The following is a 13,113-nucleotide window of genomic DNA, read 5'->3' as shown; positions in this document are numbered from 1 at the left end:
TGGAGCTGGGCAGGATCCCACTCCCAGGGAAGCTGGGCAGCCTCCCACTGCCGTTCCCTTGCTTACTCCTTACCTGCTTGCTCCTCCTCCTTCACAACACTAACACTTAAGACATTATCACAAAGAACACTCAAAAGCTGAGGAAGATGATTCCTACTGTCTCTTCCCTCATCCTATGATATATCTACCTGCTTCTCCTACTGCTTCTGACTTCCCATTCCCAGAAAAAGAATAGTTTTGAGCCTATCAAATCTAGTACTGCTTTCTAGAAGTAAGAACAATAAAACTAAGTCGCAGTGATATGGCAGTATTAGGAGGTCCCAGCCCCACATGCACAGCAATAAAAGGAAGGAAAAACACTCTTTTAAAACTGGGCTGTGGAAATCAGAGGAGGTCAGGTAAAAAGAACAGTGTGGAGGAAATGCAAAGGAGGATGAAAAGACAGACAGCGGGGAAGTTCTTCTATTTCCTTTTGTAAATCCAAAAGTTCTTTACATATCTCTTGAAGGGTCAGCCAAGGAACTCTAATGGAATGAAATGATGCTATTAAAGGCCTGTGGAGACGCAGCCATCACACAGCAGGCAAGGGAGTGCAGTGACGGAGGTAAAGCCTGGTCACAAAGCTACGCTTTGAAAGATTTTTATATAACGCTGTAAATTCATTCTAATGTTTCCTGAAGATCAGCTGCTTGAGTCACCTTCAACTCTGAGTGCTTCTAGTGCAAGAGGTGGCATGGCAGTACACAGCCAGCTACCAGTGGCACTTATAACAGGAGCATCCTGCACAATTTCCCCTCCCTCATTTTGGTTTTCTGCTGTTGCAATTTAATTGCCCTCAACTCCAGCAGTATCGAGGCACTGCTGTCCAATACAGCAGAGTATGAAAGGTATTCTATCAAAGGGAGGCTGACTGCCTGTGGTCCAACTTAAAATGCAAATATTCTAACTTAAAGGGGCAAGCACCTGAATACCAGTCCAAAAAAACTCTCCTCTTCCAAACAGTATTATTGATTCTGTCATACTATATCCTGGGAAGAAGGACTTTCATCGTTTCCAATTATGTTGTAGCTTCCAGCGCTGCTTTAAGTTATGGTAAACCCCAAAATACAGTGAGCAACAGTTTTGGCTGTGGTTATAAAACCCCCCCAGCATCAACTAATGGGACACTGTATGCATTCATATGAGGTGCCACCACCTCCTCGGCACGCTCGTAGGGCTACACAGTTCTTGTCGTGGAATGACAGAATCTTTTCCCCCCAAAATAATGCAAAAATACAGCAAAGCATCTAAATTTGTCTTAATTAACAGAATTAGACCAAGGCTAGAGACAGCACATCACATGAGGACAAGTGAAGTAAGGGGATGGTGGGGGGGGGGAGATTTTCAAGTGCTCTAATTCAATTAGGAGGCAGTGACTGACACTTGGACAGGAGAGGTTAATTGGGGTCACCAAAACGCAGTAATTCCTTACCTAACCAGTCATTAAACTTCTTAACCTCTGAGGGCAGTCCCAGCTCGGTGAAATCGCCCGTGTGGAGAAGGATGTCCCCATAAGGCATCTGGATGCCATCTGTTCTGGAGTGCGTGTCTGAGACGCAGACAAATCGCGTGTGGCCCGCTGGTTTTGGAGTGTCATATGGGATAGGGTCGACCCTAAAGCAGACACATAAAGATCTCGTAACAGTTACAAGGTTAAAACCCCCTCACATCTATTATTTCAGGTATCAGCACAGATCTCTCTCTGCAAAAGTGAGAACACACACACACATACAGACACACACACACATTTACACACACCGTGCTGCAAGAAAGGACTCTGCAACACAGCACTACCAAAGGTCCAGCAGGGACCACAGTGCTTCTTAAATACTTACCTGGGAAGGAAGGAAGGAATATTAAAATATACACAAGGCATGGCCAGTTTCTGATACTAAAGTTAGTTTAAACATTGGAAAAAAAATGGATTTAAAGAGACTTTGAATGCAGATTTATGTTTTCCATCATCTGCCTTATGCCATTAAATAAAAGGTCTCACAGGTGGGCCAAGAACAGGCTCTCACTCGAGCTGGGCAGCTTAGCAGCTGATTTTGTTCAAGGGCATAGGCACTCCCACAGATTCCAGCACGAATATTTGTTTACACACAATCAGGTACATCCAGGAGTGCTTTGATGAAGCCTGGAAACTGCAGAACTGAGTCTAATGATAACTTCTTAAACTCACAGAAAATCCTGAGCTCATCTGCCCAGAATCTATAAAGTCAGGAACCAACATGCTAGAGCACTAAGCAACCACAGAAAAAAACATTTTTTTTCTATAGCCAACGATGTTAAAAATTTAATTCAGCTGGTTATTTGCAAGCTACATTTGGTAATTTGATCTTATCAACTACATGTGAGCATAGAAGTTTCGTCTTTTTTTATTTTATTGAGGCAGAACAGAAAAAAAATAATAGGCACGAGAAATGCTTTATGCATACTTGGTGGTTAGAAGTTCTAATTTGTAGCAGAATAACTTAAATACAGAAGGCAACCCACTGCCTACTTCAGACTAGCAATTATTTCTCTGCAGAGTTACCATAATTTGATTTGCTCAACACTTGAATAGCACAACATCTGGATTAGTGCCACAGAAAACGCCATCCCAATTCCACAAAGCTTCAGCTCATTCCAATTGATGTGCCACTTTGATCATGGTTAGAGCTTAGCTTCAACTAGAAATTTTGAGGTATTCAGGAGTTATGTCAGAATAATAGTCCACCTACATCTCAAGCTATCAGAGCAGTGAAACCAAGCTCTAAGTGCTTTAAAGCATCCAAACAGTGCTGTTCTAAGACTTACTGGGACAACAGACATTAAAAAATCAGTGACTGAAAGTAAACAGAAAATTAAACAGGTTTTATTAGTTTTGCTCTCCACACTGAAAAGAAAAACAATTATCACACGTCACTGTGAATCTCTTTGTCTAAAATCCCCACAGTTGTATTGAGATGTATGATCAGCAGTAGAGAATAAAGCAAAAACCCTAAGAAAAACACAGGCTTTTGAAGTATTATTCTATTTTACTGAACTGTAAACTAAATTAGTATTTAGTATTTACTATACACTGAACTGTGTGAAAACTTCTACCTGTGTTTGCAACTTCAGCTCCCTACATAAGTGAGAAAAACCAAGAAGTATATTCCAGTGTGCAATTCAGTTCCCTGCACTGGGGAGACTTAGAGTGGTTCCAGAAATCAAACTCCACGTGGGTATGTCCTGGTCTCCAATGGAAAAATGCCCCCAGGAATGTACTTACTAGCAAGATTTTACCAAGTCAGAATCTAACTTGATTTTGTTAGAATTTATTCTAAAAAATTATATTTGTCAGAATATTAACAGCTAAAGTATTAGTGGGGAAAGGGCTATAGGGGAGATAGTTGTTACATTGCATTTTCCTAGGTACCATAGTTAGTATTTGTAAATAATTATATATTAATTATTCAGTAAATAATTAATTTCTAATCAATCTGTATTTACCATAAAAATACCACGTCTGCTTGCTGTGGGCCACTGAATTAATTGCCAGAATTCAGGTTCTGATCAAGTTTACTTTAAAAAGAGATTCTGCTGCTGGCTGGACTGGATGGGAAGAGGTATTTCGGTAGACAAGTGGCTTTTTTGGGCTTGGTATTGTACCTCCTATTCCATCCAAGGTACCAGGTACAATTATCTGAGCCTTGCAGCTGGTTACCACTGCAGAAACAATCATGGATTTTTTCTTCTCTGCAAGGGTCTGAAATTAATAAGGTTATTATTACAGAGAAAAATTCATTTACCCAGTGAAATTGCCCTGCCAAGGTGGGCAGAATTGTAATTATAGGCCACAGTGCTTTTGTATTTAGTGCCTTCCTTCTAAATACTGAAGTTAAGCCCCAACTTTTTCAATCTTATGTCACACAGTAAACACGAGGGTCCCCAAATCAACATTTCCCCACTTCCAAGTGTGTTTATTCCAGGCAACACAAAAAATAAACACTTGCTTTCATCACCACCACACACATACCTTGTTCAGAGAAATCTCTGCTTGAGCTATGGCCAGCACTGCCTGCCCCTGGGGAGTCCAATTTTGTTTGTACACAGCAGCTATGCTTTTGCTATCCTCTGCAGTTTGCTTCCAAGCCAGCCCTGTTTTGCTTGAGGCAATCCCTATTAGAGTCTGACACCAAAATCTGGTTTCGGATTTTTCTATTCATGCAATGACTCACTTACAGAAAATTCTATAATCAAAATTCATTAAGTTCCTGACCCTTCTTTCTCTCCTTCACAAACACTATGATGTTGCCAAGTAACCTTTTTTCCTACATCTTAGCTTTCTTCGCTCATTCGGTAGCGCTTGCCTACTAAGTATTTGAGAGTGAGATACTGAAGGTTATTGTGTTCAGTCCCATCAATTTATCCTACTCAAAATAGTCCTTCAATAGAAACTTAATAAAAGTGGTGTTATTGCCAGTCCTAAAGGCTTAAGTTTTCTTTTCATTCACAGCTACAGCATGGCAAACAGTAATACCAGAGTCTTCTTTTCTGCTGCCTCATGAGGGGGTTGGCCTCTGAAGGCAAAGCACTGCCTGTTCAGCTTTTGGTGACACCCTGCTCACTACCTGGGCTGTGAACATCTGATCACCTCACAAACCAGCAGCTGGGGATTACACACTGGCATTTCTAAAAGCTCTGTCATAGTTGTGCACCTGACCCCCACTGCAGTTCAACAGCAGATAAAACAATTATTTCACCCCTGTCCACCACCACTCTGCTCAATCAGAGCACATACCTAAGAAACTCAACTTCATTCTTTACCTTTGCTCCAAACACAGTCTATACAGCTCACTTTGACACTCTCCATCACCACCAACACTTTATTTTTTCAGTCTTCTTGGTGTGACAGACTGAAACGCTTTACAGATTATTTGATGACTGTATTTGGAAAAGCACGCTCATGAAGACATGTTCATACATCAGGATTGATACAGTAATCAGAAAATAGAAAAACAACCTAAAATAGCCAACTATCAGAATGAATGAGGATTTTTTTTTTGCTTTAAGTTAGTAAATTACTTTGAGCATCCAACTTCCTTTACAAACAGCTATTAATAGATATTTATCCGTCCTAAGATATGTTACACCTTAGAAAATCAGGCACTTGGCTGTTTTTAAAAAAGTTTATGTAAGACCCAGAAAGAAATCCCATAAGGCAGTTGAGCAATGACTGCTTTCCAAGATCGTGACAGTAATGTAAGATCTGTCACATTTAATGCATTTATGACAAGGGTTCAGGAATCAGAAGGGACAACGTAACCTTCATACCCTTCTATAAGAACCTTGTTTATCAGATAAATACTTGGCTTTACTAAACTGCCCTCACCACCAGTTGTTCTCATTTGGAGCAGGAGTCCCTCGGGTACAAACCTCAAATTTGCAGTTCCTTACACGTTGCTGCAGCTGAACCAAATGACAGCACAAGCCAGGCTCTGATCTGGCTTGCTAGGATACCAGCCCTCAGCACCTTCCTCCAAGCCCACGGTTATCCTGGCACTTCCACAACAGCAGGGCCATGCAGGTGAGTGCCACCCTGCCCTGCCCTGCCAGCTGTGACACAGCAGCCCACACACTGGGACAGCCCATGGCACTGTTCCTGGGGACTGCACGGGCTTGGGGTTGTTGTACACTTTCCTCATCCATCAAACAGCAAGTTCCATCACGGCTTCATGCTTTAAAAGCGGAGATTAAAAGCAAGAATGAGCGACACACGTTATCAAGGGGGTTTTAACAGCAAGGTAGTGGGGGCTAAGTTCAGAAACTCACAGAAGAGGAACACATTGGGCCTCTCACGTGCACAGAGGCAAAGGACTTGATTTAGGATGTCATGCTGTGGGACAGACATGTCAGCTGTGTATTTCAGCCCAAGCTTACACTGGTTACTCATAATGATGTCGTATAAATCAGCAGCGTTGGAAGGCACCTCTGAGACAGAGAGGGCAGTGCAGCCCTCCTACAGACACAGCTGCAGGCACAACTACACTGGGACCCTGTCTCAAAAAAATTAAGAAAGGACACAAACACCATTTTTCTGAAAGAAAGAAAGTCTGATTGCAAATGATAATTCTGCATGGGTGAGTTTAAATGCTGAAAATAAGGGTCTCGGGCTGCGTTAGCCGGTCCCTGGGAAGGCCTGTGCTTGGAGAGCCAAGCCCAGAGCCTGTTTGCTTCCCTGCTCTCTCGGGTTTTGAGATATGCAGACTCCAAATCCCCTCTTAGAGTGTAATTCCCAAGAAACCAATTCATCCATGAAGATGGAATAAAAATCTTAAACATTAAGCCAGGAAAAATTTCCAGTACCTAACACTGATAAATCACTCCGATGAACGCAGCACCTATGCTGGATAAAACATTTACAGATGCTGAAAATCCCTCCTCTGCCCCCACCTCCTACAATTCACATCAGCCTTGTTCCTGCTTACAATCCACCACACTTCAGGCTGGCTCTGCTGGCATTGCTTCAGGTGAACAAGTCAGCAGGCAGCACAGAAAACCATGTCATTTTACCCTTTCCCAGGCTCACCAGATGAATGAATAGTCCTGTGACAGACAATACAAGCCCATGTCCCTCCTAGACTGTGTCACATCATATGCTGGGCCTTTTCATCTCAATAATTACTCCACTGGGTATATCTGTGACTGAATTTGTGGGTTTGTTTTTTATGACATCTAAATTAGCATTCATTATACATCCATTTATGCACAGACTTCAAGTCTGTGTGCCACATAAAGTCCGTGTGTGTTGCTGCACTTACTCTGTCTTGGGAGTCACTTGCAGACATGTTATCTAGGAACTACTTCATATTTAAAAGATATCTATATAACTAGCTTTTAAAAACCCACCTATTCATACTTGCTATGAGCAGTCATCACGGTATTTATTTACGGTCTAGCTTCCTCTTGTAAAATTTCATACTCTTCTTGCTACTTCTATTTTCAAAATTTGTAAACCAAATACTTCTTCAAAGAGCCAGTTAGCTTGGTATACTTATTTTAGGATTAAAATGCAAACATTTTCTGCAAAAACACTTTTAAAAGCTTGTTTCTAAGTGCAGCTGTAGCTCCCCCTCCTCAGCTAAGGGAATGAAAGACAACTGTTTTGAAACCAGAAAACAAAAGCAATATATTTTCTACATCTTTAGGTTATTTTCTTTTTTTTTTTTTTTAATTCATACATCTGTCTCTACACATGCTCCCGCTGGCATGGAAAGTTCATGAGAAAAGAATGGGAATTTCTGTGAAAACTCCTTGCTACAGTACTTACAGTATTTGTTTCTGTATGCAAATCTCACAGCTTTGTTAAATGGTGATATATGTTACTGCTCTTAAGAGCCAGTCCCAAGTCCTGGAATAGGGTGATCATGTGAAACCTGTGGCTTAATTATTTTTGTCAAAATATGTCAATAAGTCTCTCAGTTGAAGAAAAATGCCTGAAATGCACCTGTATGCCCTGCAGCATCCAAGAAATGGAATGAAAGTAAAAGATGTGTAATGCTCCTATATAAAACCAAATAAAACTCAGGACTATTAGGCCAACCTCATAACTTTAGAACCAGTTTTTAATGCCACAAACTAGAAGGACTGTATTGAAACCAAGCTGTAAATGTGTCTACATTTTGAAGCAAAAATTTAAAATCTTAATTTAAAAATCTTCCAAACATTAACATAAATGTACTGTCATTTAAAATGTAGTGTCATTTAAGTTTATTAGAGCAGAATGATGGACACATTACTGAAGACTTTATACAGCATCAGGTTAAAAACTGCAACTCCAGCATCATGTGTGGGGCAGAAAAGAGTGCCCTGTTCTTCTTTAGAACTTCCTCAAAGTCATTTGAGCTGCTTCCCTGTCCCAAAGAGCAAGTTTCCTGTGCCTGTGTGCTCAGCACTGCACATCCCAGCTGCTCTGGACACAGTTCCCTAAATCTGGAAGGCATCTTGAAAGACCCAGACATTTTTCTTCTACTGAAGCACTCTTATTTCTTACAGTTATCACCATGACAGCACCCATCTCAACACCCAACACTTCAACTCCCCTGTGTATCTCAGCTGCAGGGTAAATGCAGTCCTAAATGAGACCCTACACGATGAGGGCCCAATCATATGAACCTTGTACCCTCCAATGAAAGGTGGGCAGTCTGCAAATCCTTGTGCATCATATAGATACCCAGTCAGAAAAACATATACATGCCCATATACAGAGCTGATTTTTTGAAGCACATGCTGAAGACACAAAGCCAAACACTAATTTCCTCTTGGTAAACACAATGAATGCCAAAATATAGTATTGCTTTAGCTGGTCACTGTCAGCCTTTAATTGTTTAAATCATACATATTAACGCTTTTGTTAACTTGACTCCATCTTCCAGTATGGCCAAACATCAAGATAACATCTGTTTTTGTCTCTGACTGAAAACAAAGTGATGCAAATACCTTTCAACACTCTCACTGGTAGGCTTTATATGTACAAGCACTTGTATCTAAGAATAGACTACCCCAAATTCACTAGAAAGCCACACCTCTTCTGGAAACCTCCACGTACATGTGTCACCCACCAAAGCCTTAGAGGGTTCTGGAAACTGTAAACAAGAGGTCTGATATTTATTTCAGAAATGGCATTAATTGTGTCTCGGTGCAATGCGGGGAGGAAAAAAAAAAAAATTACATTTACAAACCCACAGGAGGATTCAATGCACTGCTCAGCAGCTTACTGCTAACGCTTCCAACAATTACAGCTGCAGGGAAATGATGGATCTTTTTATTACAGGTTCTGGAGCTGTTTTACTTCCAGTGAGATTTATGAGATTAAACAGAAAAGACCTACATTATCCACCGTCATCATTTGAGCAAACTTAAGAAAACTCTCTTTTATAAGGAATTTATAATAATACATCTTCTCAGCCCGATTTAAACCTCAACTAATTAAGAGTCCAAACTCTGTTAATCCCAGATTCTGGTCAGTAATAAAACCCGAAAGAGCTAAAATCCAGATTCTCTATGGCATTCTTTGGGGGCAAATAGTCAGCTGGTCTTTTCTGAAGTACCTAACCTCCTCCTTTGATATTAATGGGAATTCAGAAACTGAATTGCTTGAGTGCTTTTGAAAATCCTATTAATCACCCCTTTGCAGAGAAAATTTCTTTTTAGTCAGCGCAATATCTTCTAAAATTTGGGTATCAGTGGCTTTCCAAAGGTGAGAGAAGCCAAACAGAACTGAAAAAAATTATCAATACCAGTATCAGCATCACCCTGAGGCACAGACAAAAGTTTCCTTTAAATAAAATAGTAAACTGCCATTTTTATGCTGGTATGGTTTCAATTTAAATTCATTAAGAAGCACTTTTCTCACATTCTTTTGTTGTTGTTGTTGGGGAACTTCTATAAATTATGTCTTCCCCCCACAGAACTCATTTGCTGATAAAACTACACCTACTAGGAAGGGAAGTCAATAAGCTCTCTACACTGAAAGCAGACTTGTATTTCCCTACTGTAAGCTCTACAAACACCAACTCATTAAATATACTCAAAAAGTACAATCTGGCATCCCAAATTTAGATCTAGTTTTAATTTAAGGACAATGAGGTTTGAAAAATACACATTTTGACATCTTGGGAAGAGTGAGGCTCAATTAATGTGTGGTATCCCTCCAATCATTTCAACTGCAGGAATCATAAAATAGGGTGGATTTATTTCTAGGACGGAAACCACAGAGAAGGCTTTAGCCCTTGCTTCAACAGTAAAACAGCTTTTCCCAAAATGTTATGCAAATTCATCCCTAAACAAACAGAATTAGATCTCCAGGACACAATAAATTTAACTGGTTTTGTTTGACATGCCATCTTTCTCAGAAATTAGGACAATTCTGGTCAGAGGGACCAAAGGTCACAAGGTTCTGTCAAAAGAGAATTGTATAAGCATGTTTTGCAGTATGTATTCCATTTTTTATGCTCATTTAAATTAAGAATCAAATGTGGAATGTCCTAAAATGTACAGAATTCATAGGCATAAATCATTACTTTTTCTTGGAGATGACAAATTCAGCAAGTAGACAATAACTCTTAAGTTATTGAGTATTATTAAGTAATAGGGAAACTGGGCAACTGGACTTGAAGATGAAATTTTGAGAACTGATTTTCTTCAGAATTCGCTATCAAATCTAAAATCTTGTCATGTTTCAGACACAAATCTGCAGTGTTTAGATACCCACAGGATTAAGCCCAGAGTGTTTGCAGAGAATCGCTTGAGGTTGGTTCTGATTTTTTTTACCCCAATAGATATTTGGTTTAAATTACAGTGACTACTTGAAATTTCAGCTCTAGAAACACAAGTGCTCTTCTTTAAGCCAAAAGTTAAGTACACAGTGCAAGTAAGGAGCTCTGCCCTTAGTCTTCTCAATCATTTTCCTTCCTGACCTGAAGGTATCACCCTCTCCAGGGATGAGATGCAATTCAATCTCCACGCAAGCAAAGTGTTGGCCCTCTCCTAAACAGACGGCTAATCACGAGTCTCTCCCCTGCTCTGCCTTATGATTTGACTTCCACAGGGGTGATGGAACTGAGTCAAAAAAAAAAAAAACCCAACCTGTTCAAAGGAAAGACAATTCGTGCTGGGTGAACACTCCCAGTCCCCATTTTTAAGTTACTAAAGGCCTAGAGTGCCTTATGATTTGACTTCCACAGGGGTGATGGAACTGAGTCAAAAAAAAAAACCAAACAAACCTCTTCAAAGGAAAGACAATTCATGCTGGGTGAACACTCCCAGTCCCCATTTTTAAGCTACTAAAGGCCTAGAGTGCCATCAGCACGCCTGTGAAGTTGTGACTGGTGTTAGCAGGAGATCGGTGAAAAAAACCAGACTGGAACATGCAACTCGGAAAAGAAATTTGCTGGTATTCATGCAGCACGATATACTATTTTAAGAAAGTAAATTGGCAGACATCATATGTCATCTGCAAAATGAATTTGTGTATCTGAACCGGTACAAAAATCTGTCGCTGTTAGGAGGTATATTCTCTCCTGCATCTGAGCTCTAACAAACTTCTTGAAGATATTAGTCACAAAATGCTTCCCATCAAAATCCCAGCATCTAACACTGTTTTCCTACTAAATGAAACTCTTCATAATAGCCATGCTGTCTTAAAAGGCCTTCTGCCACTAAGTCTCATGTATATGAACTATTTCAACCCTTGTCAAAGGTTTCTTTTCATTTGTCTACCTCCTAAGGTTTAAGAAGCTTTCTGCAGGGAAGAGGATAATACACAGACAGCAATTTAGCTCTCCTTCTAAAGTTAAGTCCTAGTTTTTAATAGGAATAGAGAAGAGATTATTAAACTAACTTCCACCAACACAAAAATACAGGTTCCTGCTCAGCATCCAGGTTACCAAAAGGCTCAGTTCTATATTAAAATGGTTAACTGGAATTAGGTAAACTCTCATGTTATATAGTCATACAGCTGGCTTAATACCTCTGTACTCCTAGAAATTCCATTGCCCCAAATTTTGACACCAGTTATCTTAAGCTCAAGTCTAGATCTAGACTGGTGAGAGTTTGGAATCAGTCTCAGCGTATATAGAAAAAATAAACAGTTACCTCATAAAATTTTCTTTGTTGTAAGGGGGGAAAACAAACAAACAAACAAACAAACAAGCAAACAAACAAAACAAAATCAGCAAAAAAAACCCCAACAACCAAGAACCAGTTTCTGCCCTTAGATATGCTTTCAACCTTTCACAGAAACTTTGCTGGAGACACAGAAACATAAAAGACAACTTTGGGCGTAAAACTCTCCTGGAGAGAATTTAGCACTTTAATCTTTCTATCCTTTATCTTTCTAGTGCAATTGTCTTCATTGCAGCTAACAGGGTCTCCCTGACACACGCAGCTAACATAAAATCCAGTCACAGACAGAACTGGATTCAATCAGCAAACTGTGCAATTCCTCGGTGACTGGGTTGGAGAGGGTTGTAGTGCCACAGATACTGAAAGCAGGTTCTGTGTTTGTAAAACACTGTGCCAAATACAGTCCCAGCTAAAGAGGTATTCTACCAGATAGCTCTATCCCTCTTTTCTCTCTCTCCAGCATTAAATAACTCATGACAAGGAAACCACAGGTCAAATAGTACACATTCCACGATATTTCAAGACACAAACATTCGTTTGAGTGAGAAAAGGCTTGGTAGATAAAGCTACAGCAGGTGGGGGAGAAAAAAAAAATCTCATGTCTGCACCAGCAGAAAGCTGCACAAAGGTAACTCCAGCTGGAGATACTCCCTAGAAATGCACAATTCATTCTGACTTACTTTCTTCCCCTTTTCATTTTCTTTTTCAAATCTCACTCATTATTTGGTGTTCTTATTCACTTTCTCCTAAACCACAAGTATTGTGTGACAGAGGCTGCTGAACTCGGGACCAATGTCTTCATATAGAATATAAAAAATATCTCATGGATAGAAACCAGCACTGACTTTTTTTGTTGCACCGTCCCTTTAACTTGTCTGTGGCATTTATTTGACACACATCACGTTTAGACAGTATTATGAGAAGCAGTGCTGCATATACAATCAGGAGGTTTTATCAATAATGTAGTTAATGGGCAGAGGGTTTGTGGGCAGCCACAGTGTTACAGGTTATCTAAGAACATTTCTGTTTTGCTTATACTTCTATCATAAAAATTAATGACTTAAAAGTCCTCAGTGGAGTATCTAGGACATTTGTATTTATCAGAACTGTTACTGGCTTCTGCAGTTAGCAATTATTCTTACTGGATTAAACCAATAATTTCCAAAGATGTATCCCCAAAAATCAAATAAATCCAAAAATGAATTATAGTCAAGATAGAAATTTACCTCGGGGATACTTTTAGAAAACTCAATTTAAAAACACATTTACTTTTGCCTCTGTGCCAGTAACAAAGGCAGGGGGAAAGAGGGAAGAACAACAGAATCATTTTGCTTTCAATGTTATCTACAAGTCAATTCCAAAGCCAAATGAGCCGAAACCCCTCAATATACAGCTTCTATCCCTGAAAAGTAGGCAGGTATT

At 39.9% G+C, this 13,113-nt stretch overlaps 1 protein-coding gene across 2 annotated transcripts in view; it reads right to left on the bottom strand.

Annotated features, from left to right (window-relative positions):
• MPPED2 (metallophosphoesterase domain containing 2) overlaps window positions 1–13,113 on the bottom strand; it is a 107,608-nt gene that overhangs the window by 66,220 nt on the left and 28,275 nt on the right. For both annotated transcript variants that reach the window (XM_018081859.2, XM_008931466.4), the window contains exon 3: window positions 1,472–1,653. In XM_018081859.2, the coding sequence (XP_017937348.1) occupies window positions 1,472–1,653 (182 nt within the window). The remainder of the gene's footprint in view (window positions 1–1,471; window positions 1,654–13,113) is intronic.

Source organism: Manacus vitellinus, unplaced genomic scaffold, assembly GCF_001715985.3.
Source record: "Manacus vitellinus isolate BGI_N305 unplaced genomic scaffold, ASM171598v3 scaffold_57_pilon, whole genome shotgun sequence".
Taxonomy (NCBI): domain Eukaryota; kingdom Metazoa; phylum Chordata; class Aves; order Passeriformes; family Pipridae; genus Manacus; species Manacus vitellinus.
The sequence above is the reverse complement of the archived record's forward strand: the minus strand, read 5'-3'. Positions and strand labels throughout refer to the sequence as shown.